Here is a 13,456-nt window from a genome sequence, read left to right on the forward strand (position 1 = left end):
TTGGTAACATCTTCCAAAATAAAGTAGGATATTATCAGAATCAAGCCAAGTGAGTTTTACCCTGTCAGTTAGTTACACATCCACGTAACATCACACATTATAAAGCAATCTTCACAGCTTCCACTGTTTTCAATCCTTTTCCCAGGAAGGGGCCGATATGTAACCATAAATCCCTGGAAAGTACAATGTAATTTGGTAACAGTTATAGGGAAAATGGAGAGACAGCGCACAATTAATTCATTTGAAGTAATTGCTAGCATAATCTAGAAAGCGTTTTAGTCCGTGCATAGCAGGTCGAATGCAAAGATGTAACATCCGTCTACAGGGCAGGCAAGCATGCATGCAATTCAACAAATATGGAGAGTTTCCAATCATAAATTAATATTTACTTGGGTTTACAGAGATCTGCGTCAGGTTTTCCAGACATTTTTAGAAGGTCAACTGATTATAAACTGAACACAACAAACTGCAATCAAATACTGTAGCTGTCTGAGAACATTGGCACTATTTTTCCTATAACCAGTACAAAACGATGTGTCTCTTTCCAGGAAACTGCGCAGGAAATTATTAGGAAAAGTACTGGACCCATAGGATATTATCAGAATCAAGCCAAGTGAGTTTTCACATACAAGGACTTTGCCTTGGTATTTTGGTGCATAACAATAAACATAGTACTGCAAAAGTCAAGAATCATATATTTAAAATAGAAATTTATAATAAAAAATATATCTGTTTTCAAAATGAAAAGAGCTGTACAGTGTTATTAAGTCTATTTTTTTTAATTGCAGTGGCAAAATAATTCATGTTGAAATTCATACTCATGGTCACAGAATCCGACGGGTCACACAATTTAGTGTAACACCTGTCACTGCATGCTAGCTGTCTTCTCATCCAGCAAAGAAGAGGAGCAGAGCGCCAAAATATTTGATTAAAACGTTTGTTTTTTGCCCCCCGACTACCCTTTTATCTTTCCGTTAGATCCCAGTGTGAGGATGCAGGCCACCGGTACATTAACGGTTCAAAAGTAACGTGAACATAATATAAGTAACACCAGCTAAGCAGCTAGCTAGTAAGCTAAAGCTAGTTAGCATCACATCGGGGCATTTTACCTTAAAGACAAACACAACAGAAAAATATTGACTCACATACTTGAAGACGAAGCTCGTTCTCATTTTGTTCTTCATGGAGGCAAAGTGGTCAAATAATTTCCACCCAATGTTGTGCTGTTTTTCACCAGAAGTTAGCTCAACTCCCCATTGTTGTTAGCTAAGTAGCTGGCATCATTAGCAATACCAGAGAGTGCTAATATTTAAAGTTGTTTCTTTTTACTGACATTGCTAGCTAACTTGTCACACTTAGAGAGCAACCTGTTTACCTTCACCGTTTTTTTGACCACTGTCTCACAATCAATACAGTCAATACATCTGATTGGCTGATAAACTATTTTTAATCAAAGTTTGTAACTTCACCTGGCTCACCTTCAGACTCAACGGTTGGAGCTTACAATACCCTTTTCAACCACACCAACTGACTAACGCGTGCGTGCCGTTACAACCCAGAGGGGCGCTGTTTCACCAGTTTTGAAGAAACTCAGTGAAAACGGGGTTAATGCTGCTGCTCTTGACATTGATATATATAAATACAGCAGGGGTGGATGAAGTATTCAGATCCTTTACTTAAGTAAAAGTAAGCAGTGCCACAGTGTGAAAAGTCCTGCATTCAAAACCCCACTTGAGGTTCAAGGTACATTTATTTGTCATTGTACAACACAGGGCTGCGCAATGAAAGCAGGTGTTTAAGTGATGTTAAGTTTAAGTGAAAGTATGTGTGTGTTGTCAGCAAAAATTACTTAAAGTGTGACAGTAAGAGTCGTCCCTGTGCAGTAAAACGCTCCTGTCAGTGTTTTATTATATCTTATGTTTCTGGATTCATATTACTGCTGCAGATGTTAAGGCTCTTTAAAGCTCATTTTAACTGCTTTATATACTGTTGGGCAGTTTAATCTGCAGCAATACATCATGGTCTATAAGATCATCATATGTTTGCAGCGTTGCTGTCCTGTGAGAACCACGTATCTCTAAAAAGTCTTCCTGAGCTCAGAGAGACAGCCTGTTTTCAGCTCTGTGACGATGCGTTTCCCAGCTGATCCGAGGGGGGGTTAAAGAGTTTATTCAGCTTCAGGAGGAGGAGAGTTTTCTCAGCACATGAAGGAAACTCTTCATCCTTCAGCTCATCACAAACATTCACATTCAAAATCAACAAATTTGGAGATACATGGTTTTCACTGGTCAGGAAGGGTATGAAAGGTTGTGACCTGAAAAGTAACTAAAGCCGAGATGAAGCGGAGTAGAAATACTCCAGTAAAGTACAAGTACCTCGAATTTGTACTTAAGTACAGTACTTGAGTAAATGTACTTAGTTACGTTCCACCACTGGATTATCAATCAACACTTTTGTTTTCTCGTAAGTCACGGTCACTCTCACGGGGACGCTGACGAGGCTGTAAACTTAGGCTTGTTTCCAGAATGAGAGCAAACAGGGAAAAACAGGTTTACACATCCACGTAACATCACACATTATAAAGCAATCTTCACAGCTTCCACTGTTTTCAATCCTTTTCCCAGGAAGGGGCCGATATGTAACCATAAATCCCTGGAAAGTACAATGTAATTTGGTAACAGTTATAGGGAATGTGGAGAGACAGCGCACAATTAATTCATTTGAAGTAATTGCTAGCATAATCTAGAAAGCGTTTTAGTCCGTGCATAGCAGGTCGAATGCAAAGATGTAACATCCGTCTACAGGGCAGGCAAGCATGCATGCAATTCAACAAATATGGAGAGTTTCCAATCATAAATTAATATTTACTTGGGTTTACAGAGATCTGTGTCAGGTTTTCCAGACATTTTTAGAAGGTCAACTGATTATAAACTGAACACAACAAACTGCAATCAAATACTGTAGCTGTCTGAGAACATTGGCACTATTTTTCCTATAACCAGTACAAAACGATGTGTCTCTTTCCAGGAAACTGCGTAGGAAATTATTAGGAAAAGTACTGGACCCATAAAATGAACCATTACCAGATTTTCCTACTGTGACATTTATACCAGTGACAACATAGCAGCTCATCTGTAACACCTCTTCATCTTTGGACCGGATAAAATAAAGACATTCATGAACGTGCTCATCCTCTGTTACGTTTCTGCAGCGGTCCGGGATAAAAACAGCTGCACGAGAACGATGGGAAATGAGAGGGATGAGATCCAGCCTCCCCAGTTGTCTCAGTCCCAGCCTAATCCCACATTAAAGGGTCAGCAGGCCAGCGTGCAGATTAACTGGCGTTCGCAGGTCCGCTCCCCGGCCGAGGCTGACAGGAGTCACTGAGCAGGCGTGTCAAAAGAGTTCAACAGCAATTCTTTTATTTAGAAAAATATATTTGTCTAATAACACCACTGAACCGGATCGCTGGCTGTCAGACCTAACTACTTACATTCACCATGGTAAAAAGAAAGCAAAGCAATGAGAAAGTCCGTCCATTACCTTGTAGCATACACAAGCAGCAACGACGCTGAGCCGCATGCAATAAGAAGATTAATGCATTTATGGGAAAGCTGTAGAACCTACATTTAGAGTTGGATGAACAGAAATGAGCAGAGAGGACATCTGTTTAGGAGATAACTACAGGATCTCCTTTAACTTTACACATAGATGTGAATGAAAATACAAAACCCACTCGCAACAGACGATGCAATGCTATGAATATTACATAATATTAATTAAAATTGAGTATTATGCAACAAAATGTGGAGGTTCGCATATACATTTTCATCACGTCGCCACAGTAATCCACAGTTTGAAATCAACAGCCGCCTCTGTAATTGTAGAAATGAATCCTGCAACCGTACAGCTTTGGCATAGCTGTTTATAAACCAGGAGGAAAGAAATGTAGTTCATCTATTAATACCATAGATTATTGTGTATAAATAGCTCATGTGAAAATAAATGCCGCCATGTCAACATCAGTCTTTCTTCTGCAGATAGCTGAAAATATTCAGTTTACCAAAACTTGCATCCTGTGTTTGGCGGGGCAGACTCACGCCCGCATGCGAGGAAGAGTATTCCCCTGCGCTTTCATGGATAAATGAAAACATCTTTTATCTCATCGGCATTTTGAAAAGCGACTCCTTGTTGTTTCTGCGGGTCAGGAAGCAAACCCCATTTCCACGGTTCTCATGTGCAAAAAAGACAGAAATGAATATCTGACTGGCCAAGCAAACCGACAGTGAGACACACTACAAGGAAGCTGAGAAGTGGTGGGCTTGTCTGGGCCCGTTGCCCTCCGACCCCTGCGGAGAGCAGCCCGTCCTCGGGATCCAGCAGGGTCCCGTTACGGAGACTCTCTGTTCCGTTCCCCATCTCCTCCCTGAGCTCCTGCTGGAGCAGCTTGGAAACGAGGCTGTTGAAGCGGTTCTCCGTGGTGGAGACGATCTCCGAGGAGGCCGTGGTCACGTTCAGCTCTCCGGGGTCCACGCACGTGCCGTTCACCTTGGCGAAGACCACCTCGCTGAGATCCAGCCCCGCCACGGAGGAAGGTGAGGCACAGGGGATGTCCCGCACCAGCTTGTAGCTTTCCATCCACTCCTTCAGCCACTCGAGGGAGCAGTCACACTCCCAGGGGTTTCTGAACAGGTAGAGGCGGCCCAGGAAGTAGATGGGCTGGAAAACAGGGAAGGGAAGGGTGGTGAGGTTGTTGCTGTTCAGGTGGAGCGTGATCAGGCTGGTCAGGTTCTCAAAAGTGCCTTCCTCGATGTATAGCACCTGGTTCCTGTCCAGGTATAGGACCTCCAGCTCCACCAGATCACTGAACCAGGTCTTGGACACGTTGATCAACAGGTTCCCCCCAAGGTTGAGCATCTTGAGGCGACTGAGGCCCTTGAAGGCGAGCCGCGGCAGGTCAGACAGCAGGTTGTCATTGAGGTAGAAGTTCTCCAGCCGCACAAGGTCCTGGAAGGCCTGGTCATGGATCACGTTGATGCGGTTCTCCTGCAGGTTCAGGTACCTGAGGTAAGAAGAGGACAGAGATGTTTAAGAGACTGAACTAAGGACTTTAGGGTGATTCCTTTTCCGGTGAGCCCCTCACAGAGCGACTAAATCAGGTACTTTCAGGTGTCAGCACATCTTCAACCAGACTACGGTGACCACTACGGCCCAAATGCAAGAAAAGTGAAATCGCAAAAAATTAAAGGAATGCTCTCCAAACCCAGAAATCCTGCATCCTGCAGCACAAAGACCAACGGAAATGTACTCCAAATCAAAAACATATTTACCAACATCAATGGAGAATAATCATGGAGGAGGGGAATAACTGATACCGAAACTTCCCATCCAGACTCACTGGCAGGAAAACACAAGCCCAAGCGCTAAGAACTAGATGTGCAACGGCGTCCTAAGAGGGTAGTATCTTAAAGGACTGGGCTGGTTAGTCTGGATTTTTCTTATTTCGTGCCCTCCCTCTGTCCTATAACATTATTTTTCTTCCTTAATAGTGCATTTGCTTGGTGTTAATACACATTTTGTGTATAACAGTATATAGTCCAACTGCATTTGAGGGCAAAACAGCACCTTTGGAGTTGGAGTTGACCTCTCTCTTTACGTTTTTTTTAATGTACTCGGGTTTTTACTTTTTATCAAAGAGGCACATATTTTCTAATGCAGCGGCTCATCTTTTATATTGATGATTCAGCTGGGAGAGTTTTTTGTCCATTCATGCCTTGAAAGAGCTGCCAGTCACATGTCAGAAACAGAGCGGGACTTTTACTTCATGAATCCCAAATTTAAGGAGATGGCAGCATCATGTTCCTGATCAGGGCTAATTATTACCTAGCTAGCTGGCTAGCTAACTACTACAAGAGTAATGGTAGTAGCTTGTCAAGTATTGTTAATAATGCTAAATCACAAAATAACACCCCTAATTACACATTTAGGCTGTACACATAGATGCACTACTGTTAATGAATTCCCTCTTGTAGCTATGTGAGGTGATGCTAACCTGATAGCCAGTGAGTTAGCATTACATGTGCTACTTCCGCCCTGTGACTTACTTGAGACTGCCCAGGCCCAGCAGGGAGTTGTAGGCCACCGCCTCTATCTTGTTCCTCTCCAGGTAGATGTGAGTCAGGTTCTCCATGCCTCTGAAGGCTCCAGGGATCCTCCTGAAGTTGTTCTGGAAGAAGAGCAGCTCCTTCAGCGCAGTTTGCTCTATGAAGATGCGGTCAGGGATGCTGAAGAGGTTACAGTCTGACATGTCCAGGCGCACCACCTTCTTCAGCCCCGTGAACGTCCGTGTATGAAGGTAACTGATGTAGTCGTTGTGCGCCATCTTCAGCTCCACTAAGTTGGGGAGGCCCTGCAGGACAGAGGATCAGCTGTGTGTTGAATATGTAGTTTCAAAAGCTGCTGTTCAATCTACAAGACCCCACACTAAAGCTATCTTCAGCCGAAGCTGCTGTACCGATTTAACGGTACTTTTGTTACACATCAATAAGACAACATTACCTCCTCTGCAAAAGAGGTGTTTGCGGTGCCATTTGTTTGTTTGCAGGATGCAACAGGTTAAAATTTATTTCTGTGAAATTTGGGCCAAGAGGCAAGTGATGCAGATCTGGATTTCTTAAAGAGGCAGTTCACTCTAAAAAATATAATCCCATCTAATCGTGCAGATAGTTCTGGTTTTATTGGAAACTAGAGTTTCATTTTTGCTGCTCAAAGCACTGAAAAAAGTCCCATTTTTAAATCTTTGGTAGAAAATACTTGACAGTGACAGCTGTGTATTATCCCGATTAACCTGGACATTGTTTCTGCGTAAAGCTGTTCTGGTTTGTCAAATGTAATCTTGTGATTGTTTGAGCACCACCATTTTAATTCCATTCACTTCCACTGTTTTGGAGTTGCGTCAAATTTCTCTGCAGCGGATATCTCAAAATCCAGGCATATAAAACCAAAATCTCTCCGTAATGCTGGGCGACTCGGGGGATAAGAAAGAAAATCTGAGTCTGTTTGTTCTGATGAACCAACCCTTTAACGTCGCAAGATGTTGGGCTGTTTTCTCACTACTTGACTTACATTCATTGAACGTGTGTATTTTGAGGCAGCTGCTAAGAATTATTTGTAATTAAAATCTAGAAGAAGCGCAGCCTTGACAGAGGTCTGAGGTTTTATTGAAATTAATCAAATAGTGCAAGAGACGTTTGTCAACATGTTTATAATAACCACATTCATCCTGCTGAAGGTAACTGCAAATAATCCTTCTGGAGTCCGTCACAGAAACGGTACGGACTGTCAACCTTGTGCTTCTTGTAATGAAAACCAGACACCTGTCTGTCACAGACTGTTACACACTGACTCAGGCAACAACAGGTACAACACTGCTCCACACGTCCCAAATGTTTGGTTTTATCTTTTAAAGGACCAGATTAAAATACAAAACAAATGCCTGAAAAGGGACAGACATTACTTTGCGTTTCTTTTTTCAGCACAAATTCCTAAAACATGCCATTAATTATTTCTGCTTCTCTTTAATAAGAGAACAAAAGTGCAATGAAACTTCAGCAGACCTTGAAGGCTCCAGGGGTAATGAAGGAGATGTTGTTGTGGTCCAGAGAGAGAGACTTGAGGGAGGGCAGGGTGCCGAAGGCCCTCTCTGACAGGAACTTGAGTTTGTTCTTGTCCAGGTTGATGGTGGAGGCCTCGCAGGGGAACTCTTTGGGCAGCTCAGCCAGGCCGGAGCGGTCGCACAGCACGCTGCAGCTCTTCTCCTGCGTGCAGGAGCAGGACGGCGGGCAGGCCCGAACACACGCCCACCGGGCCAGCACCGCCTGAGGCAGCAGGCACAGCACAGAGACTGAAAGCAGGACAGCGGGAGGGCACGAATATCAAAGCCTCGAAGTGAAAACAACACTGCAGTCAGTCCCAAATCTTTGCTAAAAAGAACCACTGAAAATGTCTTTACTCAAACGTCAGTGCTCAGGTGTGAGTGCTTTCAACAGTGTGCATTTTTACAAGAAGCAAACAAAACAGTCAACTGATTCAAAAGACTTTAGACATCTAACGTGAGATCAGTTTGTCTGCACAGCGCTCTGTAACCCGTATTCTACTGCAACATTATTTGATTGCTCTTCAGTTTTTAGGAAAAATTCAGTGATGGCTGTTCGTGCATCAGGACAGAGAGCGTGAAGATTGAAAACATACTGTATTTCCATTTAAATGTTTCAAACAGAGGCTGGATTTCGAGATCAGCGGTTCCCAAACTTATTTCTGTCATTGAAACTGGAAGAACTTCAGCCGTCCTCTCGGCGCGTGAATTGACTGCGTTTTTATTAACCGTAACAATATTGGGGAAATGAATTGAATTTATTGGAATAATATTATCAAGAACATAAACTGATGTTTCTCGGTATGTTTTTTTTATTACTTTCTGTTGTGCATTGACGAATGCTAGTTAAAGGAATAGTACAACATTTTGGGGAATAAGCTTTTTCACTTTTTTGCTGAGAGTTAGATTGATGCCACTCTCATGTCTGCACGCTTAATATGAAGCTACAGCCAGCGGCCGGTTAGCTTAGCTTAGCATAAAGACTGGAAACAGGTGGAAACAGCTAGCCTGGCTCTGTCCAACGGTAATAAAATCCACCTACCAGCTTCTCTAAAGCTCACTTCAAGATTAACACGTTATATCTTGTTTGTTTAGGGGGGTTACGTGCTGGACTTTGTCTCGGCCCGAAGCAGTGAGTCTTGTCGTCGCCGTGAGGTTGCTAGGCTCCTGCTAAGCTACGCTAACCGACTGCTGGCTCCATATTGAACAGGCGGAGAACTATTCTTATAAAAAAACTAATCTGCCAGAGTTTCTACACACACACGAGACACAAGCCTCTCCTGCTACACTGACACGGTAACTTGATAAGCATCAGCAGTCTGTCTTCTCTCCGGTCAGGACGTTACATGCTGTGACTTTTTTGAGCACGATTGTCTCTTTGTTGTTCCCAAATGAATCAGATTCATAGAGCTTTTATTTTTACACAGCAGACGTTCTGACTAGTCATAGCAGGCAGCGAGTGTAGCTAAGTGCATTTACTCAAGTACTGTACTTAAATACAGTTTTGAGGTACTTGTACTTTACCTGAGTGTTTTCATTTTCTGCTACTTTCTACTTCTACTCCACTACAGTTCAGAGGGAAATACTGTACGTATTGTACTACAATCATTTGATACCTTTAGTTACTTTGCAGATTCTGATTAATAATACAAAATATATTTTTTATGATAGGCTAGAATAAGATAAGTATTTATTGATCCCCTTTGGGAAATCCACCAGCTACCCAGCAGTATATGAAGTCATTAAAATCAGCTCCACCTTCACCAGCTGCAACATTAAAGTGATGAACACACTAACGCATCAATAATTAGAATCCAGAAATATATAATGCATAATGAGTACTTTTACTTTTGGTACTTTATTTCGATGCTAATACTTTTTGTACTTTCACTTGAGTAAAGTTTTGAATGCAGGACTTCTGAAAGAGTATTTTTACACTGTGATTTTGTTACTTTTACTTAAGTAAAGTATCTTCTTCCCCCGCTGATAGCAGGAAAAACACAGGTGAGTTTAACAAGTCAAAATGTCTGCTGTGAAAAACGTTTCAGATACGTTCGAAAGCTCTGGAACAGCTACTAAATGGACCTCGCTGGTCGGCCTCCCAGTTTCGATCAATACGAATTAAACATTTGCTGCGATGAGATTTGGCCTCCTCGGTCTAGATTCTGTCTCTTTATCTAAGTGATGAAGTTACTGCAGGAGCGTCGGGTTCGAGTCACAACACAGCTCTTTACTCCATTTGCTCCAAAGAAAACTAAGAATCTGCAAGAATCTACAAAACATATCAGCGTCAGTAAATAAAGAAGAACAGAACATGTTTGCCCCTTCCCAAGATGAAACGCTTGCACTGAGGACACTGGTGGAGAAATGATTTGATGCCTGAGTCACGTTGAGTTGCAGGTTTGAGGGCTAAACTGTCTGTTTGCCAGCTGCTGGTGAAACGATGATGTGATTAAGAAAGAACGGCTTACATCAGAGATTAGCTCCACAACAATAGGTATTGTCTGGGATTTCACCCTCGATCCAGTTCACGTTAGCTGGAGTTCGGCCCTGCCTTTTAGTCTGATCAATCGGTCCACCAACCCTTGTAGATGAAAGGTGTTTGATGGAGGCAGACCCGCATTTCTGGATGGTTCGTTGACAGAAATGTTTATATTAAGGAGCAAACCAAGCTGAGCAAGGACATTATTATTATTAAATAGAGTGTGAGGAGCCAGTTTACAGCTGATGAGAAAAAAAACAGCGGAGGAGTGAAGGGATTGGCACTGACCAGTGAAAGTGAGGACAGTCATTGCTGTAGTCTCTCATCTGGGACATGCCAGGATTAACGGAGGTCTGAAATGGCACAAAAAGAACACAGCAGCACTTAATGATGAACTATCATGAATTATACAAATATGTGACAAAGCCAGTTGTCTGTAAGCGGTCTAGGACACAGTTTTAGCTCAGTTTGATTCAACTTAACTTGAACTGGTAATTATGAGGAGTTACAGTCTTATATGATCTTTGTGGAGGCTAATTTACAGCGCATCACAGCTGTTAACCCGGCGAACAGAAAGAGCAACCAGAAATGTAAGTTTAAACATGCAGGAAGTGGAAGCGACATACCTGTAGATCTTTCCAGACAGTTGCATCCATGTGTGTTAAAAGTCACTGTCCGAATACTCGTGCATGTGTCCATCCTGTCAACCATCAGCACCTTCGACGGCATCACGGAGCAAGTGCACTGGATGCTGCTGCCCGACAGCTCTGCAGCTAAAGTGTGTGTGGTTGTGTTTTTACACTTCATCTCCCCCATCACTCTGTGTGTGTGTGTGTGTGTGTGTGTGTTCCATCATACACACACACACACAAAAGCCATCTCTTAATGGCAGTCAAATCCCCTGGATGGAGTGATGGAGGGAGAGATGGAGATGGGCGGTTGGCAGGATTACAGAAGTAAAGCGAAGCTCTCAGATCAAACCGCAGAGGTGGAGCGGGAAGTTAGAAACACACAGATTACACCCCACCAACACACACACACACAAAGTTTAACATAAAACTTATGAGAAATGCAGATGTTGAAATAGATTAGGGGATCAGAACGCCATCAGTGGTGTGATCTTCTGAGAGGGGCGATCAATACAGTTTGTTAAACACTGCAGATGCTGTACGGACCACCACCTTCCTCCAGAGCCGAACGCGTGCACTGCAGCCGGGTCCACCCCACCTGAATGCCCCAAAAACCTGATTTTCAAAATGACACAGAAATTATACAACAGGGTTTTAAAGGGTGTCACTGGCTCGGTGCTTATGAAACCTACTCAGCACATTAGAGACCATGTGACCTCTCAAAGAGTAACATGAAAAACCCAAAATTGGGGTAAACGCGGTTTTCATGCAGGATGAACGATATGTAACCACTGCTTCATCTTTTCACTGCCTAAAAAGCTCCCGCAGACGGAGACCATCTGCAGGGGCATGAAATACAGGTCAGGTTTCTCTTTTTTTTTAGATTGCTGATCATTTTACCCTCATTTCACCAGAATCAGCTGGAAAAAACACACCGTGAAAATACTCAAAATGTTACAGTAAAAGTCCTGTATGAAGTATGAAAGTGTAATCAGGAAAAAGTCCTTAAAGTATTAAAGCAGTGCAGCGTCCCTGTGGCTGCTGTGCTGTTATATATTCTATCATCAGATTATTATTCCTCGTGCATTAATGGAAAGCAGGATGTTGCTGCTGCAGCTGCAGCTGGTGGAGCTGGAGCTCATGTTGAACCGGTTTGTGTCGGACTGCAGCTGATGATGCTTTTCTCCATCAATCGATCGATCGGTTTGTAAAACTTGTGAAAACAGTGAGAAACGCCGTCACGACGACCCAGAGCCCAAAGTGACGCCTTCACCGTGTCGTCCAAACCTCCTCGACATTATTAACAAACATTACAGTTATTACATCATTCAGAGGAAAAGCAGCAGATCTGCACATCTGAGAAGCTGCAGCCAGGAAGTGATTTACAGGAAAAACGACTTCAACGATTATCAAAACAGTTTTCTGTCAATCAACTAACTGAATAATCGTTTCAGCTGTACTGGTGTAAACTGTTGGGGAGTTTAATTTATAACAAAACATCTTATTTTATAAGCTCTTGTGTGCAAACCTCTTATTCTGTAAAGCAACTAAAGCTGCCAGATAAATGTAGTGCAGAAGTAGAGAGAGGCATGAAAGGAACAGACTCGAGTAAAGTACTTCAAATTTGTACTTAAATCAGTGTACTTACATTGCACCACAGCCTGCAACACTGCTAAAGCCAGTATGACGACACCCATATATGATTGTTGAACACCTCATTCCAAAACCATGGACATCAAGCAGGCTTAGGCCTTTTTTTCCAGCAGGTAATATTGATTTGTCATAATAGGAAAGCACAGGTGTTCATATCAACAATGGCTCCCAGTGTCCCAGTAAGCCATGAGAGTTTGTCAGTGAGCCAGTATGAACAATACCAGGAGCCTGAAACTGAAGCGGCCATCATTAATGTTCTTATTTACAACTGAACCATATAATAATGTCTTTGTTAAAAAAAAGAAAAAGTCCTATTAGTGAGCATCAGGTGATGCTGGGCAATAAGGCCTGGCTTGCAGTTAGCGTTTAATCAAGGTGTTGGATGGGGTCGATGTCGGGGTGTTCTTCTACACCACACTGGACTAAACATCTCTTTATGGTCCTGGCTTTGTGCACGGTCGTGTGGAAACAGAGACAAGAGGTTAGGTGGTGGGGGACGAGAACGTCCAGGCGTCTTGAATTATTTAGCTGTAACATTTAAGATTTCACGAGTTTAGCGATCGATCATTTGTGAAATATCCAAATGTATCTAGGACACAGACGTTTTTGTACCACCTTTCTTGTCTCTTTGCGATAAGGCATGCGTGTTGCTTTTGGTTCGTTCACGTAAGAGCATATGAATCTATGAAACGAACACAGCATGTGTGCACAAGAAACGAGTTTGGATGCATTTGGTGCCTTTATCTTTAACGCAACGTTGTGTGATCACTCCCAGTAACTGAAAATTTGGGCATTTTGTCCTCACACGTATCCACACCTCGCCTGTTTAGACAGGTGTGCTCCCCTCGTAGCTTCACCTCTACACGAGGAAGACCACGTGTAGGCCAAAGAGTCGTGGAAAGAGACATCAGCGCGAAGGCTTTTTAAACAACTTCTTACTTCGGTCTGTCTCTGCAAAGCATCATTACCCAGCACCTGCGAAGAACGTATGCAAGTGCCTCCCGATGACTGCAGAAACAGGTAAGGGACTTCCCCCAA

The 13,456-nt window shown here is 42.9% G+C and overlaps 1 protein-coding gene across 1 annotated transcript; it reads right to left on the reverse strand.

The window, feature by feature from the left end:
- Positions 1–3,401: 3,401 nt before the first annotated feature.
- On the reverse strand, positions 3,402–11,201 carry nyx (nyctalopin). The gene is made up of 5 exons (XM_044216278.1): positions 10,763–11,201; positions 10,425–10,489; positions 7,617–7,903; positions 6,105–6,409; positions 3,402–5,062 (listed from the first exon to the last, which is right to left on the reverse strand). Exons 2-5 carry the CDS (start codon positions 10,444–10,446, stop codon positions 4,234–4,236), a joined length of 1,443 nt encoding a protein of 480 aa, XP_044072213.1. The 5' UTR covers positions 10,447–10,489; positions 10,763–11,201; the 3' UTR covers positions 3,402–4,233.
- Between the last annotated feature and the right edge of the window lie 2,255 nt (positions 11,202–13,456).

The sequence above is a fragment of the Siniperca chuatsi genome, linkage group LG12 (genome assembly GCF_020085105.1).
Source record: "Siniperca chuatsi isolate FFG_IHB_CAS linkage group LG12, ASM2008510v1, whole genome shotgun sequence".
Classification (NCBI taxonomy): Eukaryota; Metazoa; Chordata; class Actinopteri; order Centrarchiformes; family Sinipercidae; genus Siniperca; species Siniperca chuatsi.